The sequence below is a fragment of the Hakea prostrata genome, chromosome 9 (genome assembly GCF_041222555.1).
Source record: "Hakea prostrata isolate BN-2017 chromosome 9, UWA_Hpros_2, whole genome shotgun sequence".
In the NCBI taxonomy this organism is placed as follows: domain Eukaryota; kingdom Viridiplantae; phylum Streptophyta; class Magnoliopsida; order Proteales; family Proteaceae; genus Hakea; species Hakea prostrata.
Window position 1 is genome coordinate 61,426,284 of NC_142608.1, and position 25,867 is coordinate 61,452,150.

General features: G+C 39.6%; 1 protein-coding gene and 1 pseudogene across 1 annotated transcript in view; one reads left to right on the top strand and one right to left on the bottom strand.

The window, feature by feature from the left end:
- Positions 1-4,814: 4,814 nt before the first annotated feature.
- LOC149006002 (pentatricopeptide repeat-containing protein At5g66520 pseudogene) lies at positions 4,815-7,188 on the top strand (annotated as a pseudogene).
- Positions 7,189-7,239: 51 nt separating this feature from the next.
- The window catches only part of ABA3 (molybdenum cofactor sulfurase (LOS5) (ABA3)), a 90,446-nt gene continuing 71,818 nt past the window's right edge, over positions 7,240-25,867 (bottom strand). The window contains exons 22-25 of the mRNA XM_089136021.1: positions 10,150-10,382; positions 9,055-9,191; positions 8,219-8,329; positions 7,240-8,026 (exon numbers count right to left, since the gene is read on the bottom strand). Of these exons, the coding sequence (XP_088992147.1) occupies positions 7,916-8,026; positions 8,219-8,329; positions 9,055-9,191; positions 10,150-10,382 (592 nt within the window). The 3' untranslated portion in view covers positions 7,240-7,915. The remainder of the gene's footprint in view (positions 8,027-8,218; positions 8,330-9,054; positions 9,192-10,149; positions 10,383-25,867) is intronic.

The following is a 25,867-nucleotide window of genomic DNA, read 5'->3' on the forward strand; positions in this document are numbered from 1 at the left end:
AAGGAAGAAAATTATTCTAAACTATAATGCAAATTGAAATTTAAATTGAGATATGTTAACAACCAAAACCTAGGGGTTAGATTTCACCATAACTAATCATTCTCGAGGTTAACAACAAACTGATAATTTGTTTAGAACATCACATCATCCTTAGCAGGTGATAGCAAACTTCATCATATTTATGATTTAACAAATTTTTTGGCTAAATTGAGCTAAGTTTGTTATGTGTCTTAGATACTGATGGCTTTTTGTTTATTAATTATTTTTTACGAACTAGTTTTGGATATCAAAGTATGGTATTTAAGAATGAGCTAAGAGAATGGAATATGGTTTTGGGTGGTTTCTAGGGTATTATGGAATACAATTCTTTTTTTTTTCACTAAATGATCGATATTCTCCATGTAACCTAGATGGTAATACTGAGCTTTCAAAATCTAATGTCTATGTTAATGTTAAACTGATAACTATTAAAACTGATATCATCGCTTTCGTGTTTTCACTACTATTGTGTTCTTATATGCGAAAGAAGCCTTCTCCATATTGTATGGAATGAATTTAAAAAAAAAAAAAAATTGAGTTAGTAACTTAGTATACACAAGTTTGTCCTCATCTGATGTCGATCCCAAAAAAATATGCTTGAGATAGAACATATTACAAACAGGTGGCATATGTAATGCACCAATGAGGAGTGATAAAAATATAATTATACAAAGAACGGCAAAAAGACAAAACAAGAAGATGCCAGTTCATTCTTCACATCTTCCCTATTTTCTAAGAAATAGAAAGAGACATATAGAGTCATGACAAGAGAAAATTTCTTGACACCCAAAACAAAAGGCCTTCAAACACTAATATTCCATTTTGTCTTTGAAAAATAAAGATATCCAAAGTTGGACTTTCATTGGACACATTGGTCATATACGCTATTGAATGCTGAAAATATCGTTATTTTTGTAAATTTCAAAACAACCCTTTGGATTATATGACATTACATAAATAACTTTATGAAAAGCATAGGAAAAGAATGAGGTTGGGGTGAGACGGAAATTGTGGAGAGTTATTGGAGAATAAATCTCTGGAGAAGGTAAATGAGGTCTTTTTCACCAATTATACATAGAGCATAATAATCTTTACAATTGTACCACTGACTATTCTAACGATACTAAAACTATGTGCTTTCCAAAGATAATAATTAAAATGAAATGTCAATATTTAAAGTCTATTTTAGGTTTTGAAAAAATTTCTTCTATTAAAGTTTAGATATGACCAAATGTTTTGGCCAAATTAACTAATCAAAACCTATTTCAATCCATGCTATTTAATAAAACACTCAAAGCAGCCCAAGTGTTTATTAAATAATAATTTACGGGAGCGTGATAGTCATGCGATTCCCAGGATTCAGGTTACTTGTTTATCATGAATTATAAGCATAAACAAAAGAATATGATCTTCAGATAAGTAATTTTATTAAAGTTGCTTCATGTGTAAGCTTCAAATTACCATCAAGTGGAAGAGATAGCAAGCTTCTATTGGTTTATTTGCTTTCCAAACATCTCAGCTTTCTTCTTGATTGACCTTTTTTTTTTTTTTGGTAAGAAGACACTTGATTAAAAGGAAAAACCACGATTACAACCTACAGAAAAAAAATCAAATAACATAATTCAAATAGCGCGTTAATCTCGTGTGGTTTGTTGGCAACTCTAAGCTTTCGTGAAAGGTCAATATGCTTATGAAGCACCATTAATTCTAGCATCATAACTTTCTAGAACTAGAGAAAGGACAATTTTCGTTTTAGTTATTTTCGAAGTTCATTTTAACACTGCTGAGACCTGCCTTGAAAGCTTATTAGAGTGTGGCTCATCTCTCTCTCTCTCTCTCTCTCTCTCTTTCTCCTACTTTTTTTTTCCTTTTAACAAATATACATATGTAGGGATTGGATTAGCTACTTATCGAATCTTAGATCTACATACATCTTATAAATTTTGAAAATCTAGAATGTTTTTGGGATAGTTTTGGGGTCTAAGCATGTCTGAATCGCAAGAAATAACACAAACATCATGATGATGTTTGAAGTGGTATGTTATGGGTCTCTTCCTATTAAGAGGTGGTCAACAACATCTTTTGTCAAGGGCATTTCAATAATTTTTTGGGTTTAAGGTTTGCTCTTCATTTTGTATCAACTATATCACTTTATCTATTTGAGAGTGGTATGGAAAGTTTACTGTTACATAACTTGGACATGAAAATAGACTTCAGATAAACCACATAGATCTTTACTATATACGTATGTATCTTCTCTATGTTTTTATTTTACTATATTGCTTTACCATCCATGCATCCTCATTTATAAACTTGTATGGTTGCACTAACACCCTTATGGACCCTCTCACAATTCCTAATCTCAAACATTTATTCTGCTACTTGAAAAACTGTATTTGTGCTTAGTTTTGTATATATGCACGCGACACATAAAATATTATAGTCCTCTTATAAGCTTATTAAGGTGATCCATTCTATCAAGTTTTGTCCTATTGTCGAAAGTCTTTAAAGTTAATGTTAAAAAAGATGCTGTGAAAATAATTTGAAAATATTCTTATCATCCTCAAGAGTATACTTTGTTTTTAACAAAATTAATTACAATTGTACATTTGAAATACAAGATTTCATTCTCATGGAATAAAACTACATTTCAAAAAAAAGAAAAGAACTATCAATATCAAGAGGTTCTCTTTTGAAAATAACAAAAAGAAGTAAGATCAATTCCCATTGGTGATTCATTATATTTCATTGAACTGCACTAGGTTTTAAGAGAAGCGATTCTAGTTGGATCAGATCAAACCAACCGCCGTGTGAAACTTTCTAGAATTCATCCATGGTAGTTACATCTCAAAAACTCACAGCTCCACACTTGATAGTAGAAGATCAAAAGTGTGAACACAATCCAAAATCCATTAAGGGGGGGGGGGGGGGGGGGGGGGGGGGGGGGGGGGGGGGGGGGGGGGGGGGGGGGGGGGGGGGGGGGGGGGGGGGGGGGGGGGGGGGGGGGGGGGGGGGGGGGGGGGGGGGGGGGGGGGGGGGGGGGGGGGGGGGGGGGGGGGGGGGGGGGGGGGGGGGGGGGGGGGGGGGGGGGGGGGGGGGGGGGGGGGGGGGGGGGGGGGGGGGGGGGGGGGGGGGGGGTTTTTTTTTTTTTTTGGGGTTTTTTTTTTGAACCTTTTTTGTCCCCCCCCCAACCCCCCCCCCACCACCTTTCTCCTACAGGGGGTTGGGGTGTTCATTTTGACACTAAGAAAAATTGCAAGGTGAGACCATTTTCCATAACCAGAATCTCATAATAACCTCAGCTTTTAAAGTAGGATTTAAGAAGGCCAGTTTTGACTAATACTTTGCATCACCCATGCTTTCAAAATGAAAGCACCTAGGCAGGTAATCTGTCGGTTGAAACCTTTTTTCCCCTCAAAGTCAACCACAGGAAAACCTACAAAACAAGAGCTGAATTCAATTGTTAGTGAGGAAATCATATAAGTGAACTGAGTTAATATATAAATGGAGTAAAAGCAAGTTGAAATAAAATATACAATTAACATCCATTAATTTGGTTTTGTTCACCAATGCATTAATTTATAAATGGTGATGTGGTTTTCACCCAAAATACAAAAATGGTGATGTGATACTGAGCTGGGATTTATTAATATATTAATTAACAAGAAAAGGCGAGAAAGAGACATTGTTGTTCTCCCCCAAAGCTATTGTACTAGCATTTTATTAACTATAGAGAGGGAAAAAGAAAGAATCAGAGTTTTCATAGTATTTTGAAGTGAAATGGAAATAAATTATCCGGTTGGGATTGAGTCTTCATCGAAAAATAGTTGTTGGTGTTTCTTGATTTGAGAAATGAATGAAAAATTTCATTTGCCAATAATAAAAAATGAAAAATAATGATTTAGCATTGCTTGTGGTTTTATATGATCACTCTAAGTGAACAGCTTTTTTAGTCAAACTCGAAAATTCTCGTAAGAAAATCTATTAGATTTTGCATGCAAAGCATGTGTCATTATTTTATCAGGGAATTGGATTTGGATCATCTGCTCACAATGATGGATTTTGCTAGGTTGGTGAGACTAACGTGGTGGTGCTTGTGGTGATTAGCATTGGACGGATGTCACATAGATTCCATTAAATCTCAGCCACATAAAAGAGCATGTGCACATTTCATAGAATCCACAGGACATCCATCCAATGTTGGGCATGATCGGAACCACCAAGTCAGGCCACCAGCTTAGCAAGATCGATCATTGTGAGTAGAGGATTGATATTTTTGTATGACTGAGAATTGACTGAATTCATGTGGCATCCATCTAATACTAGGCACCATAGGCATCACCACATCAAATGTACCTACCTAGCAATATCCCACAAGGATTGAGGGTTGTGCATATCTTATATTCTTTCTCACACATTTAGGAGGAGATCACTTATGAACATTGACAAAGTACACTAGAAGTAGCTCCTTCTTCTAAATGTATCTAGAACCTGTATGAGGTAGAGGGATCCCAAATTGAGAATGAGAGAAGAAATTGGGCCATCCAAGCTCGAGACATTGAGAAAAGAATCTGCATCACCTCCTTATCAGGGAAAAACAATGTACTCCTCTGACAGTCTTCAAACATGCATAATAAGGGTGGGACCCACATAAGACTCACTGAATTCCTCTTTTCATTTCTTTTTAATTTTAATAGTATTATGGGGTTAATGGTCGTGAGGGAAAACAAGAAACTCATATACCCCCACAAGCCTTAATTGATTTTCTCATCCTCAGTCATTTTCGTATTATCAGATGAGAAAATCGATTCTTTCCCTTCTAGAAGCTTCCTTCAATCGCAGCATCGATGTTAGAGTCCTCCACGGCCACACCATAACGTCAGGTCTCATCCAAAACGCGTTCGTAGCAAGTCGATTAGTTGAATTCTGCTTCAAATCGGGCGGAGGTGATCCTCAATACGCCCGAGTTATCTTCCACTCGTTGGATCACCCAGATGTTTACACATGGAACGCCATGATTATTGGCCTTGCCGAGCGCGATTCGCCCAATTCCGGTGTTTCCTACTATTTCCAGATGTTAACTCGGCGAGTTCCACCTGATAATTACACGTTTGCACTTGTCGTGAAGGCTTGCATGATGGGTAGTTGCATGGACAATGAATTGGGGAGGAAGATCCATGGCCAAATACTGAAACAGGGGATGGAGGATTTGGTTATTGTGAGGAACTCACTCATGAACATGTATTGCAAAATGGGTCATTTAGAGGATGCTCGTTTGTTGTTCAACGAGAGCTTAGTTTTGGATTTAGTTTCATGGAACGCAATGATCTCTGCATACGGTAAAAATGGCGACATTGGAACTGCAAGAGAGCTGTTCGATAAAATGCCACATAGAACTTTGGTTTCTTGGAGTGCCATGATTGATGGGTATGTTAGAAGTGGTAGTTTCGTAGAGGCTTTAAAGCTCTTTAGTGAAATGCAAGCTCTGGGTGTTAAACCTGATGTGATCACACTGGTTTCTGTGTTGAAAGCCTGTGCTAACATGGGTGCGCTTGATCAGGGGAGATGGGTTCACCTTTATATTAATAGGAACAAGCTAGGTTGGGAAAGGAATGTTGTTCTTGGGACTGCCTTAATTGACATGTATGCTAAATGTGGGTGCATAGATATTGCATTGGAACTGTTTGATGGGATCCATATAAAAGATGCTATAATGTGGAATGCAATGATTGGTGGGCTTGCAATGCATGGACATGGATGGCAAGCATTGGAGATCTTCTCAAGGATGTGGAGGCATGGAATAAGGCTGAATGAGACGACATTCTTGACTGTACTTTCTGCTTGTGCTCATTCAGGAATGGTGAATGAGGGAGTTGAGATATTTGAATCCATGAAGAAGGATTATGGCATCGAGCCAAAGATTGAGCACTATGGGTGTTTGGCTGACCTCTTGGGTCGAGCTGGTCTAGTGCATGAAGCTGAGCAGGTATTGTGCAATATGCCTATGGAACCTCTTATTTCTCAATGGGGTGCACTCATGGCTTCTTGTAGGACACACAACAATGTCGAGGTGGGAGAGCGTGTGGGAAAGCGTCTGATAACGATGGAACCGCTTGATGGCGGGCGGTATGTTCAGTTGTCAAACATCTATGCAGCTGCAGGCCAATGGGAGGATGCTAGGGAGACGAGGAGAGCAATGGAAGAGATGGGAGCAAAAAAAGAAACAGGATGTAGTTTCATAGAAATGGATGGGACGATCCATGAATTCATTGTTGGAGACACTGCTCATCCTCAAAGTGGAGAGATCTATGCAATGTTGGGTGAATTGAGAAGGGAACTGAAAACTGTTGGGACTGAATAGTTTGCATCTTAGGCATTTTGTGGGAATGAAACAGTCAATATGATCTTCAAAAGATCCATCAGAGCTACTAATTTACTCAAAGGAATCAACCTTAAACTCTTCTCCCCCTCGGCCTCCCTATCTCCTCTGATTGCGAGCTGCCAATCCCTTGCAATCTGAACCCTCCCTCATCTCCCGAAGTTGACACATATGATGATGAGACCATGCCCGGAACTGCTACCCCGATTACACCTCTGGTTCATGATGGCCGTAGGAGATGCTGCGGCTTCCTCAAGGGCGCTTGATTAATCCTCTGATTCGCAATGGTTGTAGGAGAAGCAGCCGCGTCCCCAAGGGGAACTATCAAGTCGACGCTGATTTTGTTGTCGATTTTAAGTCCTCAAAGGAAGAAGAGGAAAAAGAAGAGAGTGAAAAACTAAAGATCCAATGCCTAGTGTCTTTGAGCTTGCTGTTTTCATTTTGCTTTTAGCCTAGGTGGCTCTTGTTGAGCCTTTATCTTGTTTAGCTTTGGGTGGATTGCCCTGCACCTTGTACTCTTTTCCCCCCAACCTTCACCTCTTTTTGGTTAATGAATTTATTTATTCATTTGAAAAAGCATCTAACTCCTGCCTGGTGTAGCTAATTTATGAGAGTAAAACCCTTTACCTTTACAGTATGAAAACATAATTACACAACAAAGAATAATTAGACTAGAAGTTATTCCATTCCTTTCATATCTTGCAAAACAGTTAAGAGCCTCACCACCTGAAAAAATAAGCAATTTCTAGAGTTGTTTGCACTTGCTAAAATACCTCATGCCATCCTTGTCAAGTGCAGTTGCTTTATTTCATAACTATCGTGGAAATCATGCACGAGAACCATGTATTCCTATCTCACAACCACATATGGTCAAGCCTTACTTTCAACAGGAGAAATGGTTTCCAACGAAAATTTAATGCTAAGAAGCAAGAACCTATATGACAATGAGGCAATTTAGGGAAGTCAAATGAACTACTAAAAGTGAATCAAAAGTTTCTTTAATATAATAACATGTTTACATTATACTGTACTAAGTTAAGATCTTCATCTGGGTTGATCCCTTTGACAAAGCTCACAATTTCTGTGTCTAGTACAAAGCATATACAAACCTTCCCCCTTGTGAACCACTCCATTTTCAATCAGAGTATATAAAAATGCTACAACAGTCACCAGAACAAGTAGGCTCAAAATTCCACTGAAGAGCAGCAATCAAAAAGATACAAATCATTTGGGTCAACATGTATGGCTTTTGAAGTGTTGAGAGGCAAAAATGGAATTGTACCCCAACCACCATTACCCGCAAAAAAGCTTATTTGAATTGAAGAGAGCTGAGGTCAGCTGAGCTGCACTGAGATTCCATATACAATGATGGCAGATTCAGCTCCCTGAACACGCAATGTACTAGGAAGATGTATGTGAACTTGCAACCTTTGATCTATAACGGAGGTTTTAAAGGATACTTCAACCGTAAGAAAGTGGTTCCTATTCATAGCCAATTCATGATGGAAGTGGAAGTACACTTTCACCCACTTGGATCCATGACTTCGCTGCTTCTGTCGATCTCACTGGATTCTCAAGTCTTAACAGGACTCCAAAAAATATTCTTCCCTGCTTCCACACAATAGCATTGACTATATATTACTATATAATATAGGCAATTGAGCTTTGCTTGAATAGAACCATGCTATGAGATTTCCAATGACTGAGTTCTAGAAATATTAATATTAATGTAAAAAAAATCACAGAATTGTTAATCCCCACTGGTCTTTATTGAAGAAATAACAATACTGGAGGACAGACCTTCACTCTTCTGAATGATGCCAAAGTTGCCAATGGTTCTTTGGTGTTGTGCACCTTTCCTGTTTTAGGATCTAAGTTGATCATCTGACAACGATTGCATCCACCTAATGACTGCAAACAAATAAACCAGACTTTCACTATAAGAAATTGGAAAGTCCGAAAAAAGCTGGAGAGAGCATACATATTACAAAGAGTTCTAAAAGGAATGTCCCCAAGCACAAGGCTTCTGAAACTGCAGTGCTTGTGAGGGGCAAATGAACGTGACATTATACATTTATACTCACTTCATAGAGATAATGGTTCCATGTTTTGAACCTGCAACCTAGTGGCTGCAATAGCACAACTTAACATTTAACAAGGCTTGCTCGCTAGACATCCAAAATATGGATCAACCATTCTTCAAACACTTCCTCTCATGGTTCATTTTCATTTTCGGCTTGAATATATTTTTTTTTTTGTCTTCGAAAATGCTATGTTGATTATTCAGGTGTTTGGATGATGATGCAGGGATGCAGCACGCAAACATAAACCAGCAAACCGTACTTAATAAATATTTGAAGGCTCTAGCAAGAAACTAAATCGTGTAACAAGGCAAGTAAAATAATGCTTGAAAAAATTCATAACCAAATAGCAAGATCAGTATGAAACAATCACTAACTTCAATAAGACATCATCAATCTATCAAGCTGACTAAGTGAAGATAATATTCCAATAAAAAGTCTATTGTGAAAAATATTATGAAGGATATTAAATGTCAGACAAGACAAGAAGTTCAACTAAGTCATATCATTTTATGCTACAACAAACACATTGAATATAAAGTTCAAAGAGCTTACAATGAAGTTTTTATTCCCAATGCTGAGAGTACGCCAGCCATCTTCTGCATATGGTTCTGAACCAGAAATGACCAGATTTGGACGAAACCTCGTTGGATCAATATGAATTTTCTGTTGGTGATTAAAATTTCGTATCTCTGCCAAAAGAAAAAAAGAAAATTAGCTCGCATGAACTTTCAAATTGATGCATTTTTTCATAAGCTTAACAAAAAAAGGGTCACATCAAAAGTATTTTGCTTTTGGAAAAATTCTATCATGCAACACATGATCTTTCCAGTTCTTTTCAACTGCTTCCCCACTCAGAAAATAAGCCTATAAATCTGTTTGATTACTTAGTGTGATTGAAATGATGAAAACTTTAGTCACCAACTAAATGTTCTCTTGCTGTGTAATTTCCTGATGTTTTCCTATGAAAATGAACCACCATGGTTTTGTGCACTTTCAAGTTGACAATATTTGTGAGTGACAACTAACAGGTAGGGGATAGTTCCTGATGAGAAGGATGTTACCTTTTATAAGGTTAAGGTATAATAGACGACAAAATTGGGAAAGAAAGGGGTATAAATTAATTAAATGTCCAAATTAGATGCCACATCATCAGTTAGACATCTTGTTGCTGACTGACTTATGTTTTTTATTAAAAAAATGAGGGGGCAGACAACTTGATTTCTTCAAACCTCGTCCTTATTAATCTCTTAGGAGAAGTCCAGGGTGTGTTTGCATAATTTAGTTTACAAGGATATAGTAAATACAGGAAAGAAAACCTCCAACTACACCAAAATCTACTAATATAGAAAACATCCGCTCAAATTTTACAGTAAATCAATGAAGAAAATGGGGCTTTATGGAGCCACATATAATTGCAATCTATTGAAAAAGCAGAAACCTTGTTAAAAGGATGTAGAAATTTTGTAGTATAGTTGTCAAAAGCATAACCTAAAGTGAAATGATTGTCCGAGTGAAAATCTTATGTTTTTTGAAGCAAGTGGTGTAGATTATTTTAGACGAACAAAGAGCTAGAAAATTCAATGATTGCACAGAAGCATGAACAATATCTCTCGCAAGACAGGGAAGAAGTAAATTCCAGACACATACTTGAGCATAACCTGGTGTTGAGGTCAGAGACACTGTCCTCAGATATGAGCAGGAATTGAGCTTCATTGACGAAATTCAATTTGCTTCCAACATCTCTACACTTGGCGGCATTGCCTCCATTGCTCATGCATGAGGGCGATTCAGAAGTGTAACTTCTTAATAGAGTGCAAGGACGGGAAATTGCATTCGTAAACCACAAATCAACTTCATTACTATAGCCCTGCACAATGTATCTGGTTCAAAACAAAGATATCATTAGACTATGACACCACAGTATGATTTAATCATTAAAATTTCATTTTGTTTCCTTCTGAAAATGAAAGGTACTTTATATGGAAGCAGTTATCTTTTTAAAGTTGTAATATATTCAAAATGCGAACAGAGACAATCCTTGTAAGATTTTAACACTTTATTCATAATGGAAGTTGCATGTGAAACATGAAACATCACATTGTTATTGATGAATTTAATCTGAAACTAGATGTGCATTGGTTACAAAAACAATTTGTTCTCCCTCCCCAGTCTGGGGTAAGGAAAAAATTATGCTAAATCTGAAAGCAAACGCATAAGAGACAACACCAGTCGAACCTCAAGAAAAGATACACAACAGTACAACTGAATCCATTGCTGACAACTTTCTTGCCTACTTGAAATCCAGTATGGAGTTCCAAAGTGTTAGAAAAGGGCAATTTAGGAAGGGATTGATCCATCGAGAGTTAGTACTTTGCGCTAACTCTCGATAGGAAAGGGTTGTAGGAATTAAGAGTTTTATACCAATTGAAATAGGTTTATGCTTTCCTATATAGAATAGACTTGTAAATTAGCCTATATATAGAAAAGTTACTTTGAGGAGTTCTCACGATATTGATGAGCCTCCACAACAAAATCGTGGCTTCCATCCTCTCCTCTCCCCCATTCCTCACCTTATTCTTTCTCAAAATAACATGGTATCAGAGCAGTAGGTCCTCTTATTCCTTTCGATTCTATAGGAAGGAAAGAAATTGTACCTGGAGAAGAAGCAATCGATAGCTGGTTCCTTTCGGTTCTGCTTCTTAGGAGAAGAAGCAATCGTTGCTGGTGTGGCTGCTGTCGGTTCTGCTTCTTAAGAGAAAAAGCATCGATTGTGTTGAGATTTCGAGACTTCGACTTCGAGAAAGAAAGCTGCGATCGATTGTTAAAGAGTGAGAGAGATCGATCATGTGTTGAGACTTCGAGACTTCAAGAAAGAAAGCTGCGATCTGTTTTCCTGTTTGGTCTTGAGTTTTGGTGGTTTTAAGGAGACTTCAAGAGTGATCGATCGTGTTGAAAGACCTGCGATCTGGTTTCTTGTTTGGACTTGAGTTTCGGTGGTTTAAGGAGACTTCGATCGAGTTGAAAGACTGAGATAAATTTTCTGGTTTGGTTTGATTTTAAATTGGTTTATTTATGTTTATGAGATTAATCTGAATCTGGGATTAATCTGGGAATAATTCTGATTCTGGTTCTTTGATTCTGGTTTCGATTCTGGTTTCTGATTTCTGATTCTGATTTCTGGGATTTGATTTTAAAATTGTTTGATATGGGAGAAACTTCAAATAAAAATACTATGACTGAAATTATTTCTTCATCCTCTCATCGGTTAACTGAGAAGAAATTGGAGGGTGGATCAAATTTCCATCAATGGAGGGCTATAGTTAAAATTGTTCTTACTGGACGGGGACAGATAGATCATTTGACTAAGACTGTACCCATAGATGATGATACTTGGGCAATTGTTGATGCACGAATACTTGGGCAGATGTTTAATTCCTAGGCAGATAACATTATAGATTTGGTGACTCACTTACAAACTGTGAAGGAATTATGGGAGTATTTGAATGTGTTGTATTCTGGTCAGAATAATCTGGCTAGAATCTACGAATTGTCCCAAGAATTTTATCGAGTAGATAGAAAAGGTAGAGATATTACCCAATATTTTGCAGATTTTAAAAGAATGTATGAAGAACTAACCTCTATTCTACCTATCTCCTCTGATGTCAAAACTATGCAAAATCAAAGAGAGCAATTAGTTGTTATGGGTTTCTTGGGAGGTCTTGGAAAGGAGTTTGAGGCAGTTAGAGCACAGATTCTTGGTAGTGATCATGTACCCACGTTAGCCGACACATTTTCAAGAGTTCTTCGTGTTGCAAGGGAGAGTACCAATAACTCTATAGAAAATTCAGCTTTGGCAACAGTTTCTCGAGGCACCTCTGGAGGACAGGTCCTTGGTGGACAAAATATAGGACGAACTCGAGGAAATAATACTGGAAAATATCCAGGTTCACACAACTCTACTGACAGTCCAGGACAAGTTAAGACTTGTCATCATTGTGGTCGTCCAGGACATATTCAACGATACTGTTGGAAGCTTCATGGGAAGCCCCCACACATGGCGAATGCAATTATCACTTCTGAATCAGCGCCTACAACTACTAAAGTTCATCCTGAGGGTAAGACTGTAAAGATGACTGAGGAAGATTATATTCGTTTCACTTAGTTTCAGGCCATTCAACCACAATCAGCCGCTGCCACCCTTGTTCAGACAGGTAATGCTACTAGTTGCCTTTCAACCACATCTCACCCATGGATCATTGATTCAGGAGCTTCTGATCATATGACCGGGGCTATAGGTATATTTTCCTCTTTTGTTCCATCATCCTCTTTGGTTACACTTGCTAATGGTTCTCATATCAATGTTAAAGGAGTGGGTACAATTCAACTCACTCCATCCATTACCCTACCCTCAGTTCTTTACGTACCTAATTTGCCATTTAACCTATTATCTGTTCAAAAATTTACTTCCACTAATAATTGTTTGGTGAAATTCTTTCCTGGATATTGGTTATTTCAGGATCTTACGACGAAGAAGATACTTGGTAGAGGCCGTATGTCTGGGGGGTTGTATCTATTCGAGGAGATATCCTCTACTGCTTGTTCTAGTATTTCCATCCCCCATCAAATACATTGTCGGTTGGGGCATCCCTCTCTGGAAACCCTAAAATTGGTAGATAAAAGTTTTCATTTTCTTTCAAAGTTGGATTGTGAGTCTTGTCAATTTGGAAAACTTCATTGTATGAGTTTTCCTCCTTGTATAAACACCAGATCAGACCACCCTTTCTCTCTAGTTCATTCTGATGTGTGGGGACCCTGTCCTGTTAGTTCTACTTCAGGTTACAGATACTTTGTTACATTTGTGGATGATTTTTCAAGAGTCGCTTGGCTTTATTTAATGAAAAATCGTTCAGAATTATTTGACATATTTTGCAATTTTGTTATTGAAATTCGTACTCAATTTGGTGTTCCTATTCGTACTTTTCGTAGTGATAATGCCAAAGAATATTTCTCTGATCCGTTTTGTAAATTTATGGCTTCTAATGGGATTTTTCACCAATCTTCCTGTGTTGATACTCAACAAAATGGGGTTGCAGAAAGGAAAAATAGACACTTATTGAAGGTCACCCGTTCTCTCTTATTTGAGATGAAGGTTCCTAAATCCTTTTGGGCTGATGCGCTTTCAATCGCTTGTTATCTTATTAACAGGATGCCTTCATCTGTCTTAAAAGGTGGCATTCCTCATTCTCTCTTATTTCCTTCATCTCCCTTATTTACTTTACCTCCTCGCGTATTTGGTTGTGTGTGTTACATTCGTAATCATCGCCCAGGGATCTCTAAACTTGATCCACATGCACTTAAGTGTATTTTTGTGGGGTACTCTCGCACTCAAAAGGGATATCGTTGTTATTCATCTGACTTACGAAGATATTTTGTTACTGCAGATGTGTCATTTTTTGAGTCAACTTCTTTTTCCACTGAATCTCATAGTTTAACTGACCTAAATGATGATCTATGTATTTTTCAAAGTGTGTGTCCACAGGGTACAGTTCCTTCCCTCCACCTCTGGCCGACATCACCAAAGTGTACATGCGCCGGCCAAAACCACCAGCTCCCCCCTCTGCACCTACGGTCTCTACCTCTGTGCCGACTTCGTCTGTTGATCCTGTGGACGTTCCTGCCAAATCTGACCTTGATATTCCCATTGCTCTTCGGAAGGGTACTCGTTCTTGTGTTCAGTATCCCATCTCTAACTTTATTTCATATTCTAATTTATCACCTGGGTTCTCTACTGCTTTATCTACTATCGAGAATTATCCTATTCCTAAGAATGTTCTTGAAGCCTTGTCTAATCCTAAGTGGGTCAGTGCAATGAACGAAGAATTACAAGCCTTAGAAAACAATCAAACTTGGGATCTTGTGCCTTTACCCTCAGGAAAGACAACTATTGGTTGTAGGTGGATATTCATTGTGAAAGTTAATCCTGATGGTTCGTTAGCTCGCCTGAAAGCTCGTCTCGTTGCCAAGGGCTATGCTTAAGTTTATGGCATAGATTATGTTGATACTTTTTCGCCTGTTGCCAAGCTTACTTCCATCCGTATTTTAATCTCTCTTACCGCTACATACAAGTAGCCCTTGTTTCAGTTGGATGTGAAGAATGCCTTCCTTCATGGAGATCTACATGAAGAAGTGTATATGGAGCAACCACCTGGGTTTGTTGCTCAGGGGGAGAAGAATAAGGTTTGTCGCCTCCACAAATCATTATATGGTCTCAAGCAGTCACCTCGAGCATGGTTTGGACGCTTTACTACTGTTGTAATAGAATTTGGGATGACTTGTTGTGAAAGTGATCACTCTGTATTCTTTAAAAACTCTGATGCAGGCAAGATCTTTCTTGTAGTTTATGTTGATGATATTGTCATTACAGGAGATGACACTTCAGGAATTGATAGGTTAAAGACCTACTTACAAGAGAAATTTCAGACCAAAGACTTGGGCAAGTTAAAGTATTTTCTAGGAGTTGAAGTTGCCCAATCAACAAAGGGCATCTTCTTATCTCAACGGAAGTATGTACTGGATTTGCTTTCTGAAACAGGAATATTGGGATCAAAACCTATAGACACTCCCATGGAATGTAACTTAAAGTTAATGCCAGAAGATGGAACCCTTCTTGATGATCCAGAGAAGTACAGAAGGCTTGTTGGGAAGTTGAATTATCTGACTATGACTAGACCTGACATTGCCTTTCCTGTCAGTGTTGTGAGTCAATTTTTGTCTGCCCCACGAACATCACACTGGGATGCAGTTATACGAATTCTGAGGTATCTTAAGAAAGCACCAGGACATGGGCTTCTTTACACTAATCATGGACATAGAAATGTAGAAGGATTCTCTGATGCTGATTGGGTTGGATCACCTATTGATAGAAGATCAACTACAGGCTCCTGCACATTCATTGGAGGAAATCTTGTATTATGGAAGAGTAAGAAACAAACTGTGGTAGCAAGATCAAGCGCAGAATCTGAGTATCGTGCTATGGCACAGGTAACATGCGAGATGGTATGGATAAAACAATTACTCCAGGAATTAGGAATTATTGATGACACACCAATGAAGTTATGGTGTGATAATTAAGCTGCGGTTCATATAGCATCAAATCCAGTCTTTCATGAACGTACCAAGCATATTGAAGTAGATTGCCACTTTGTTCGTGAGAAGTTACTGCAAGGCATAATATCCCCCAAGCATGTGAGGACTGGAGAACGACTTGCAGATTTGTTCACCAAAGCTCTAGGGAATACAAGGGTTACCTATATTTGTAACAAGCTGGGCATGAGTAATATATATGCTCCAGCTTGAGGGGGAGTGTTAGAAAAGGGCAATTTAGGAAGGGATTGATCCATCGAGAGTTAGTACTTTGCGCTAACTCTGGATAGGAAAGGGTTGTAGGAATTAAGAGTTTTATACCAATTGAAATAGGTTTATGCTTTCCTATATAGAATAGACTTGTAAATTAGCCTATATATAGAAAAGTTAATTTGAGGAGTTCTCACGATATTGATGAGCCTCCACAACAAAATCGTGGCTTCCATCCTCTCCTCTCCCCCATTCCTCACCTTATTCTTTCTCAAAATAACACAAAGAAAGGAGCTGGAGCTGATGACTGAATAAGAAGAAATATCTTCACAGAAGTTTGAAAAGGAAAAGGGAGTGACTGATCAAATAAGACATAATTCCCCAACCCATACAACTAGAAGGTTGGAAGACTAATAATACAAATTTGTATCTTAGGTCACAGCTCAATCTTTGCTAAACTTAAAAGAAGATTCTGTGATGCTAGGTAATCAGATTATCATTTTTTTTTAAAAGCAGATTAGATACAAGTACACTCTTATAAATAAATGTAAAATTATTCATCATTTCCTCCCATTCCTAGAATGATGAACAGCTTTTGAGATGTAGAATATGAAAGAGAGTGCATTTTATGAGGATATTTGCTCTAGTTAGACTTTTACTAGAATAATATTTTTATTTATGCGTTCCAGCTACAAACAGGAGGGACGTCAGGGCCTGTGAGGCTCTGAAAGACCAGAACCCTTGCTTTATCCCATAATGATATGGAGAATATCTCCCATATCATACGGTGGAATAGGGATTTTGAATTTCCTTTACACAGGGAGCCCCATCCTTCACCGGTGAGGATGACCACACAGGTAACCAACGCAAGCCGACATTCGTAGGAGTATCAAACAAACGAATATTAGATATATGCCATATCACTAATTCAGTAAATGAATACCCATTTTGGGTATTTTCCACATATAGTAAGGGTTCCACTGGTCATAGGGCCTAAAATAAGTTGTCCTACTCGTGTGTGAACCATAGTTCACCCTTGGGCCGAAAGTCCCAAAACCTTGGGGGGCCCTAAGGCCACTCCAAAGTGGCGCACCTAGGGCTGGTTGAACCCTCCAAGAGGGGTAGTTTGCTCCATTCCAGCACTAATTACTTGCTGATTTTAATTTTCAGAGTTCTCTTGTTAGTTTCAAAAGAGTCTAGGTTCATTAGAAGTCTTCTTTGAGTTGAAGACGAGTTTAGACTCCTTAGGAGTCTTCTTTAAAGAAAGACTCTTACAAGTCTTTATTTACAAGAAGAGTTCCTTATTATCATTGGAGTCGTAGGATCTTAGGAGGAATCTATTTTCAAGGAGATTCAAATAGATCTTTAGGTCATTATTTGAATGGTTGAGATTAATTATAAGGGGATCCTAATCTATAAAGGAAACCAACTTAAGATGGAGTCTTTAGTGTGCTATAAATAAGCCTGTTCTTTCTTCACATTTTTCTTAAGTCTGATTATTGAAAGAAAATTAATGAGTTAAGGATCATGGTTCCTTGTTGAGGGGGCCATTGTTGAGTAAAGATTGAGTTCTTCATCAAAGATCAGCACCATCTTCTGTCTAGCACACTTCTTCCAGAAAGTGCAGCAGCTCTACAAGTAAACAACCCCAGCCCCCTTCTCCTTCACTCTACCACCATCGCAGCAACTTCACTCCCCTTGCCCTTCAATCGCGGCAACCCCAAAACCCTCCCCCCACCTCCCCAACCCCTTGCAAAACCTCGTCTACCCGTCCACTGTTTATGCAACCTTAACATCCCCTCCCCCCTGCTGCTGCAACATTGGTAGCACCCCTCCAGCCCCCCTACAACGCCCTAAAACCCTCTACCACCTCTCACCCACCCTGCTGCTCCCTTCTTTCCCTCTCTTCATTGCAACCCTCCCCTCCCTTTTTTCTGACTTGTGGCAAGTCTGAAAACGGAAAAAGGAAAAGAAAAGGAAGAAAAGAAAAGAAAAGAAAGAAGAGAAAGAAGAGAAAGATTGCCTAAGATTCATCCTCCAACCCACCAATTTTTATCCAAGCCTTTTCACATATTCCTAAATCTTCCTAAGCCTTACCAAAAGCAAATCAAATTATCCCTTCACTGCTCCTTCCAATCCTAGGATCAACTTTATCTCTCAAGATCATTCAATAAAACCCAAACCTTTTCCTATCATCCCATTTAGTTTTGTTAAACCAAATCTTGCCCCAAACCCTACCCACTTAGACCCCAATTTTATCTCCTTGTTCATCCCACCATATTTAATAATATTATCCATCCCAGCCAGATATGATAGTTATTTGTTGGTTCAAAAGAAGATTATCTTGGGCAGATCCATAATTTTAGAGAAACCATTCTCGGAACCCTAACGCTAAAATTGGGTTTCCATCATGGAAGAAAATTCGATCGAAATGGTCGAAATTTCAATCGAAATGCCTGCAAAAATCCAAATCGAAACGAAATGTAGTAGTAGGCACGAAATGTATCCATATCGTTTTGTACCGACCGAAATTTCGGTCAATACGAGTCGATATTTCGACCCGATACCATATCGGGCCGAAACGACACTTCCACAGGTTATAAAATACCCAAAATCGAGTCATTTTCGACATTTCGACGCTGTTTCGACATTTCGAGCTATATCGCTCTCTGCATTTCGACCTCATTTTGAAAATTTTGCTGATTTCTCTTGCTTTCATCCCATTCTACACCTAATTTCTAGTATTCCATTTCCTTCAAACACTTGATTTGCTCCTCCATTTGTGCATTTTCTCAAATCTTGCAAGGTGAGTAACCAACTTCCTCATTTTTTTATTCTTGTTTCATTTGTGCCTTAAATCATGTTAGATTGCTTCCAAATTTATATATGTTTACTTTAGAGTGTTGATCTATGAATTTGTAGTGTCAAAATTATTTTTTTATTCTTCCTATTATTTTTTTATTTTTCTGTTATTAAAAATTATTTACTAAATTATGTATATTGTTAAAAATGTTTATGTATAGTACATGCATAAGCTTCAAATGAATGTATGTGAGAGATGAGACACCATATTGCTGTGATGGTGTTGAATTAATTTTTTTTTCTGTTAATTATGTAATTTTACTGTATTTAATACATATTTAAATAATTAAAAAATATATTTAAATATTAAAAAATAATTAATTTGTGTTTTAAATTTAAAAATAGGAGAGTATTAGTGGAAGCATGTATGCAATTTTTTGAGCATGTTGTGGATATTTTTAAGATAGTTAGTGTGTATTTTATATATTTTAAAATTATTTATATATTTAAAAAATACTTATTTAGTTATACATATATATTTTTTTTATATTTAAAAATAGGAGGTTATTATTAGAAGCATGTATGTCATTTTTGGAGCATATTGTGGAGCTTTTCAAGATACTTAGTGTGTGTTTCTTGTATCAGGCACTCTATTTTAAAGATGTCAGACATAGCTTGGGAACATGGGAGACCACTGACAGCTGATAGGAGGAAAAGCGAGTGTAATTATTGTAAGAAACAAATAGGAGGAGGTGGGGCCACTAGATTGAAGGTGCATCTAGCTGGTGGCAACAGGGATGTAACAGGGTGCCCAAAGGTGCCCGTAGAGGTCAAGAGGGCAATGGCCTCATATATACTGGTACAAAGTAAAAGAGGAAAGAGAAGAGAACACAGAGGGATGAGTTCGAGGATGCCTGCTTAGATGACCTTCCAGATCCTGAGGGTTATGGTAGGGATGAGCCAGGAGACAGTGACCCTGATCCAGAGGCCGATCAGCTGAGGAGGGCGATGATGATGAGTAGGGAGAACCAGAGGATTGATGACATGAGGAGGCAACAGAGGGGTCTGGGTTGTGGGTCCTCTAGAGAGCCAATAGGTATGGGAGGCACAGGTGGCTCCCAAGTCCCTATGAGGAGGTTTCAGAGTGTGAGGCAGGAGGCTCCTATTCCACGGGCCCCTACAAGGGGTCGAGCTTCCTCAGTAAATCCTACAGATCTGGATCTTGAGATTCTTCGCAATGATCTGGCCCTATTTGCGAGGCCTGAGCATAAACAGAGAAAGTTGAAGCACTTATGGGGGAGTGTGAAGGAGAAAGTGGGGATGGCTTTCTCCAAATGGGCGCATTACCATAGTGTTCCAGCACATACAGCCCAGGGGCCCTACTACAGAGATATGATTGAGCAGATAGGCAAGGCTGGGAGTGGTGTACAGGGCCCCACTCCATATGAGATATATAATGTGTATTTGCCTAAGCATAAAGAGGACATAAATGAGTACATTAAGGGATTAAAGCCCATGTGGAATCATTATGGAGTGACTCTGATGGCTGATGGTTGGATTGGTCCCATTAGACAGTCCATCATCAATTTCATGTTGAATTGTGATGGGAGGACAGTGTTCCTCAAGTCAGTAGATGCATCCGGTGAGAAAAAGAATGCAAAATACATTTACAAAATACTGAAGCAAGTGGGGAAGGAGGTTGGAGTGGAAAATGTAGTTCAAATTGTGACTGATAATGGCTCCAACTACAAGAAAGTTGGGTTGAAGATGCAGGAGAACTCCAAGTATCTAAAGTCTAAACATAAAGTATTAATTTTTCATTTGTAAATACATATATTTATATTACACATATGCATGTACACTTTATAACTTTGTATTGATGGCTCGATGCCTTGATGGATGGACAGATATAGGCTCTTTTGGACTCCTTGTGCTGCTCACTGCATTGACTTAATGTTGAAGGAGATTGGAAAGGTCAAGCTTGTGAAGAATACCGTGGACCAAGCTCGATATGTTAGCACCTTCATATATAACCACACCTATGCATTAAGGATGATGAGGGACAAGTGTCAGGGTGAGTTAGTGAGGCCAGGCATAACCAGAGTTGCTACTAATTGGATAGCACTGCAGAGCTTTGAGAGTAGGAAGACTGGCCTTAGGAGTATGTTTGCATCCGAGGAGTGGTTTAACTGGGAGGGTTCTTCATCAGAGGGAGGAAGGAGAGCTCAGTTGACTATCCTTGATGAGACTTTCTGGCACAATGTGAGGATAGTGGTGAAGATGCTTGAGCTTATGGTGAATGTGTTGAGGATGGTAGATCAGTAAATAAAACCTACTCTAGCACACATATTTGCTGCAGTCATGGTGGGAGATCTCGCTCTCGAGCGAGATCTCGCCACTCCAAAATAGAGAGATCTCGACTGAGATGGCGAGATCTCGGTCGAGATCTACCAAAATTTTGGCGTAATCTCGGTGACCCATCTCGGTGGGTTTTAGGGCCCTGGTTGGGCTGAAATTTGGTATTTAGTCTATTTAAGGCCTTTTGAACACATTGGTGGCTTTAGAATTGTGAGAAAATAACCCTAACTACATCTTCTAAGTCAACCCTATGTGTAAAACCGAAATGTAGAGATATCAAGTAATTCATGTTATCAACTATAAAGTATTAAATACATCACACATCAAACTATCAAAGAACTTAATGGCTTCAAAATTTTACAACCATAAGAAGTTTTAGACTTTTAGTAAGTCATAAATCATAATCTATAAGTTCACAATCACAATCACAAGAGTATGTGAGTAATAAGATTACAAGACAAGCAAGAGTATCACTCAGCATTCTGCATCAACTGATTCTGAATTGTGGCCACATATGACTCCCAAGTCAACTCATCACTATAGTATGTCACATATAGGTTTAACTGTCACATTAAATTGGTTTCCATGAAAGTTAGATCAAAGCTTGTGGATCAACATATATTTACACTAAACTCACACACCCATTGTAGAATATTCTATTTGAAAAAAATTCAAATTTGGGGGAAAATCTTACCTTTGTTGTAGATCTAGTTGAAATAGGCTTGAATGATGATAATTTGATGTTGTAGATGTCTTAAAGATGTTTAGAAGTAGAATCCCCAACAAATTCCGCAAAAATAATGAAGTTTCTGGCAAATTTTGATGGTTGCAGCGAGATCTTAGCGAGATCTTGGCGAGATGTGGCGAGATTTCGGCGAGATCTCCCATCTCGCAGATCTCGCCTCTCATCTCGTCTCGCTATGTGAAAATAGCGAGATATCTCGCGAGATCTCGCGAGATCTCCCACCATGGCTGCAGTAGATACGATGAAGCAGCAAGTTGCTCAGGTCCACCCACGCGGCAACAAGAAAGTCCTTCAAATCATCAATAGTAGATGGGAGTCTATGTTGCAACATCCATTGCATAAGGCTGGTGAGTTGTTAAGTCTAGTATTTAATTTAATTTTCATTATGTTATCACACTATTAAGCATTAACTATACCCTTTTATTACATACTTTTTCTTACGCAGCATACTATTTAAATCCCAAGTACCATTACAAGGACAATCTTGGGATGAGGCAAGATTTGATGGATGCTGTCCAAACTGTAGTCGAGAAGTTCAAACCGGATACAGCTAAACAAGCAGTCATCCTTATGAAGGTGAGATAGTGATTAGAATCATTTGATATTCACAATTCATAGTTTTATACTAAGTCATTAACCTAGTAACTAGTTATTGTTTTTTCTTTTTATATATTAGATAAAGGCTTTTAGGGATGCCACTGGGAGCTTCGGTCGTGCTGTGGCCGTATCGGGACGGGAAACCGCCCCTGCGGGTAAGTTCATTCATTTATTTCATTATACATTTAATTATTATATTCTATCTTTAATTTAGTTATTTAAGTATTAAAATGACTTGGAGTCTATGTTTGTTCCAGCTGAGTGGTGGTTGCAATTTGGACGTGATTCACACAACTTGAGTAGGATTGCAAGCAAAGTGCTCTCCTAAACATGTTTTGCCATTGGTTGTGAGCGAAATTGGAGCACCTTCAGCCTCATTCACTCGAAGTGGCACAACCGATTGGGTGTGAAGCATCTAGAGGACCTTGTCTACCTACACTATAATATGAGACTGAGAGAGGATCATATTAGACAGGGGATGGATATAGAGAGCACCAATATCGAGTTGGCCGACATATTTGAGATGGATGATGATGATAACCCAGTAGTTGACTGGATCAGGGACAATGGAGAAGGATTACTGGATGAGGATGGAGGTCTTCCCAATAGTCAGATTGCAGAGGAGATGGGGGCTGATGTGGGGGACTTCATGGCCCAGGAGGGGAGGCCACATGCAGATCCCGCCTGTCCCTTCGTGCCACACCCTAGTGCATCCACCCAGAGTGAGGATTTGATTTTCTGGTCCGACAATGAGGATGAGGTGACTCAAGCCTCCGGCGATGACGACGATGGTGGTGATGATGACGATGATGATGGAGGGGATGAGGAGGGTGTGGGATCTTGTGATCAGGATTCAGTTGATCCTAGGGACAAACCACCACCAGCAGTACGTGAGAGTCAAGGGGGGGGAGGACGACCACCGAGATTCACAGGAGAGAGTCAGTTCACCCACGCGACAAAGGATTCAGACCATACTGGAGCTGCATCTCGAGGCAAAAATGTTTCCTCTACATATTTGAGGAAGGGGAAGGGGAGACAGCACGGCTGGAGCACAGAGGACACGCCATCATATGGGACCTACCATCCATCCAATGCCGAGAGCTTGGTGGGATCTATGAGATCGATGAGCATTGATGATGCTAGAGACTCCTCCACCTCCAGAGGATCCGGATGGCATAGGCCTGCAGAGTCCTCAAATGATACTGCTGTGGAGAGTATTGGCTCTACCGAGTCGACTTATGGTTATGGACCATATGGTGTCCCTCCTGGCTATCAGATTCAGGGTCAGGCTAGTCAGCCACGACTGGAGCCTTATGGTTATGGAGCGGCCTATGAAGCTTATGGTGTCCCTCCCACTGTCGATTATCGAAGTCAGCCACTGCGACCTTATCAGTATCCTTATCCTTCTCCTGAGAGCCAGGGGCAAGGTGCTCTTTCATTTGTTGAGCAGATCTTCCACACTATTCCACAGCCACAAGGCCCACCACCACCAGTTCCTTTGGAGATTCACAACTTCCCACAGTTAGGGAATCTTATGCATGTGGATGAGGCCACATACAGAGGTGCAGTTCTTGACTATGTCCAAAACTATATGGGGCGGGGGCAAACATCATGGGAGTTATATTGTCATTTGTATGGGGTGCAGACGGAAGAGGGAGACCTTGAGGCTTGAATAGAATAGACTTGTAAGTAATAACATTCCAGCTTCTTCTCTGATTCATTTACTAATGTACTATATACTTGGAATGTTGGATGTTACATTTTCAGGTTTTTTAGTAAACTAGTAGTTTTATGGTGTTTTTTTTTTGGATGAATAAATAATCTATTAAAGAGACAAAACAATAAACAAAATCACAAGCTCGAGTCAGCTAGCGGTGGGGATTTGGGAGTTGATCCCCCAGGAGACAACAATAAGCCTGTTCCTTGGGGAATCAACAACCGGGGGGAGGGGAGAGGAAGGAGTCCTAACTGAAACATCAAAATAAATAGCATTCCAAATGGAATCGATAGAGTGGGATTTGGAGTTCCAGCGCATGAGATTACGCTCCCACCATAGATGGTGGACTGTGGCACCAAAGACGAGCTTGCCAATACGGATCACAAATAGAGTTACCTGCGAATTTGCTCAGAATCCAAGACCAGTCACGGGTAAACCCAAATGAGCGACGGGAACAGGGCCAAATATAACTCAGGGCTTTCCTCCACAGGGCACTAGATAAAGGGCAAGTAAAGAACAAATGCTCAGTGTCCTCAATACCATTCCAACAAAGGATACACTTTGGGTTCACAGGGATGTGGCGGGAAATAAGGAAAGACTAGGTTGGTAGGGCTAGATTTAAGGCTCTCCAAAGAGTGAGAGAATGTCTAGGGATGTGGCTTTTAAACCATACCAGGGGTGGCCATGGAGGGGCAGGGGAGGGGGAGCGAAGGAGGTTCCAAGCCAAAGCCGAGGTAAAGGATTTGGTAGTGGGGGACCAAATGATAGTATCATGAAGGAGGGGGTAAATAGGGGGGAGGGAACTCCAAACTTGCATGAGACTATGATGCGGGGAAGTAACCCAAGAACCATTGGAGATAAACTCCGAAAGCAAGGTGGATTTGGGAATTCGGGTTTCATAGACTGTGCGGAGGGGAAAGAGCGAGAGGAGAATACCCATCGGATGCCACGGATCTTGCCAGAAAGAGGTGGAGGAGCCAAAGGAGATGTGGGTGGTGATGGCGGAAAGAGCCCGGGGACGGAGAAGGAGGAGCTTCCTCCAAGTCCAAGAGGGATAAGAGGGGCAATAGACAGTCCAAAAAGAGTTGGATTTGAGAAGGTATGAGTGAACCCAATTGACCCAAATAGAATTATCCTTGGTGATGATTTTCCAAATGAGTTTAAGCAAAGCAGCGGCATTGACATCTTGAATCCTACGAATTCCTAGGCCCCCTTCAGATTTGGGCTGACAAACCTTGGACCAGCTTATGGGGGCGAAGGAAGCGGGATGAATCCTGGCCCTTCCAGAGGAAAGCACAGAAGAGAGATTCCATAGCAGATGAGATGGCTTTAGGGATCGGGAAAATGCCACACCAATAAAGGTAAGAAGATTGGAGCACAGATCGGATGAGCTCAACCCTACCAGCAAAGGAAAGAAACCGGCTTTTCCAAAGTTGGAGACTTTTGCGGATGTTATCCAACATAGGGGAGCAGTGATGACGAGTAAGCCTACCCGGGATGAGAGGGAGACCAAGGTAGATCACAGGGAAGGAACCTGGCTTGAACCTAGAAATATTCAGGAGGGTCGAATGAAGGGGCTCTGAGACTCCAGACAGAAAGAGAGAAGATTTATCAATGTTGACTTTCAGGGCCGATAAAGACTCGAAGGAGAGAGTAGAGGTGATAGTGGAGATGGATCTGGGGTCAGCTTTAGAGAAGATCATGAGATCATCGGCGAAAGCAAGATGAGTCAAATTGATGGCTTTACACTTAGGAATGGGAGTAATCAGGAGTTGATCAGTCTTGGCTTGAAG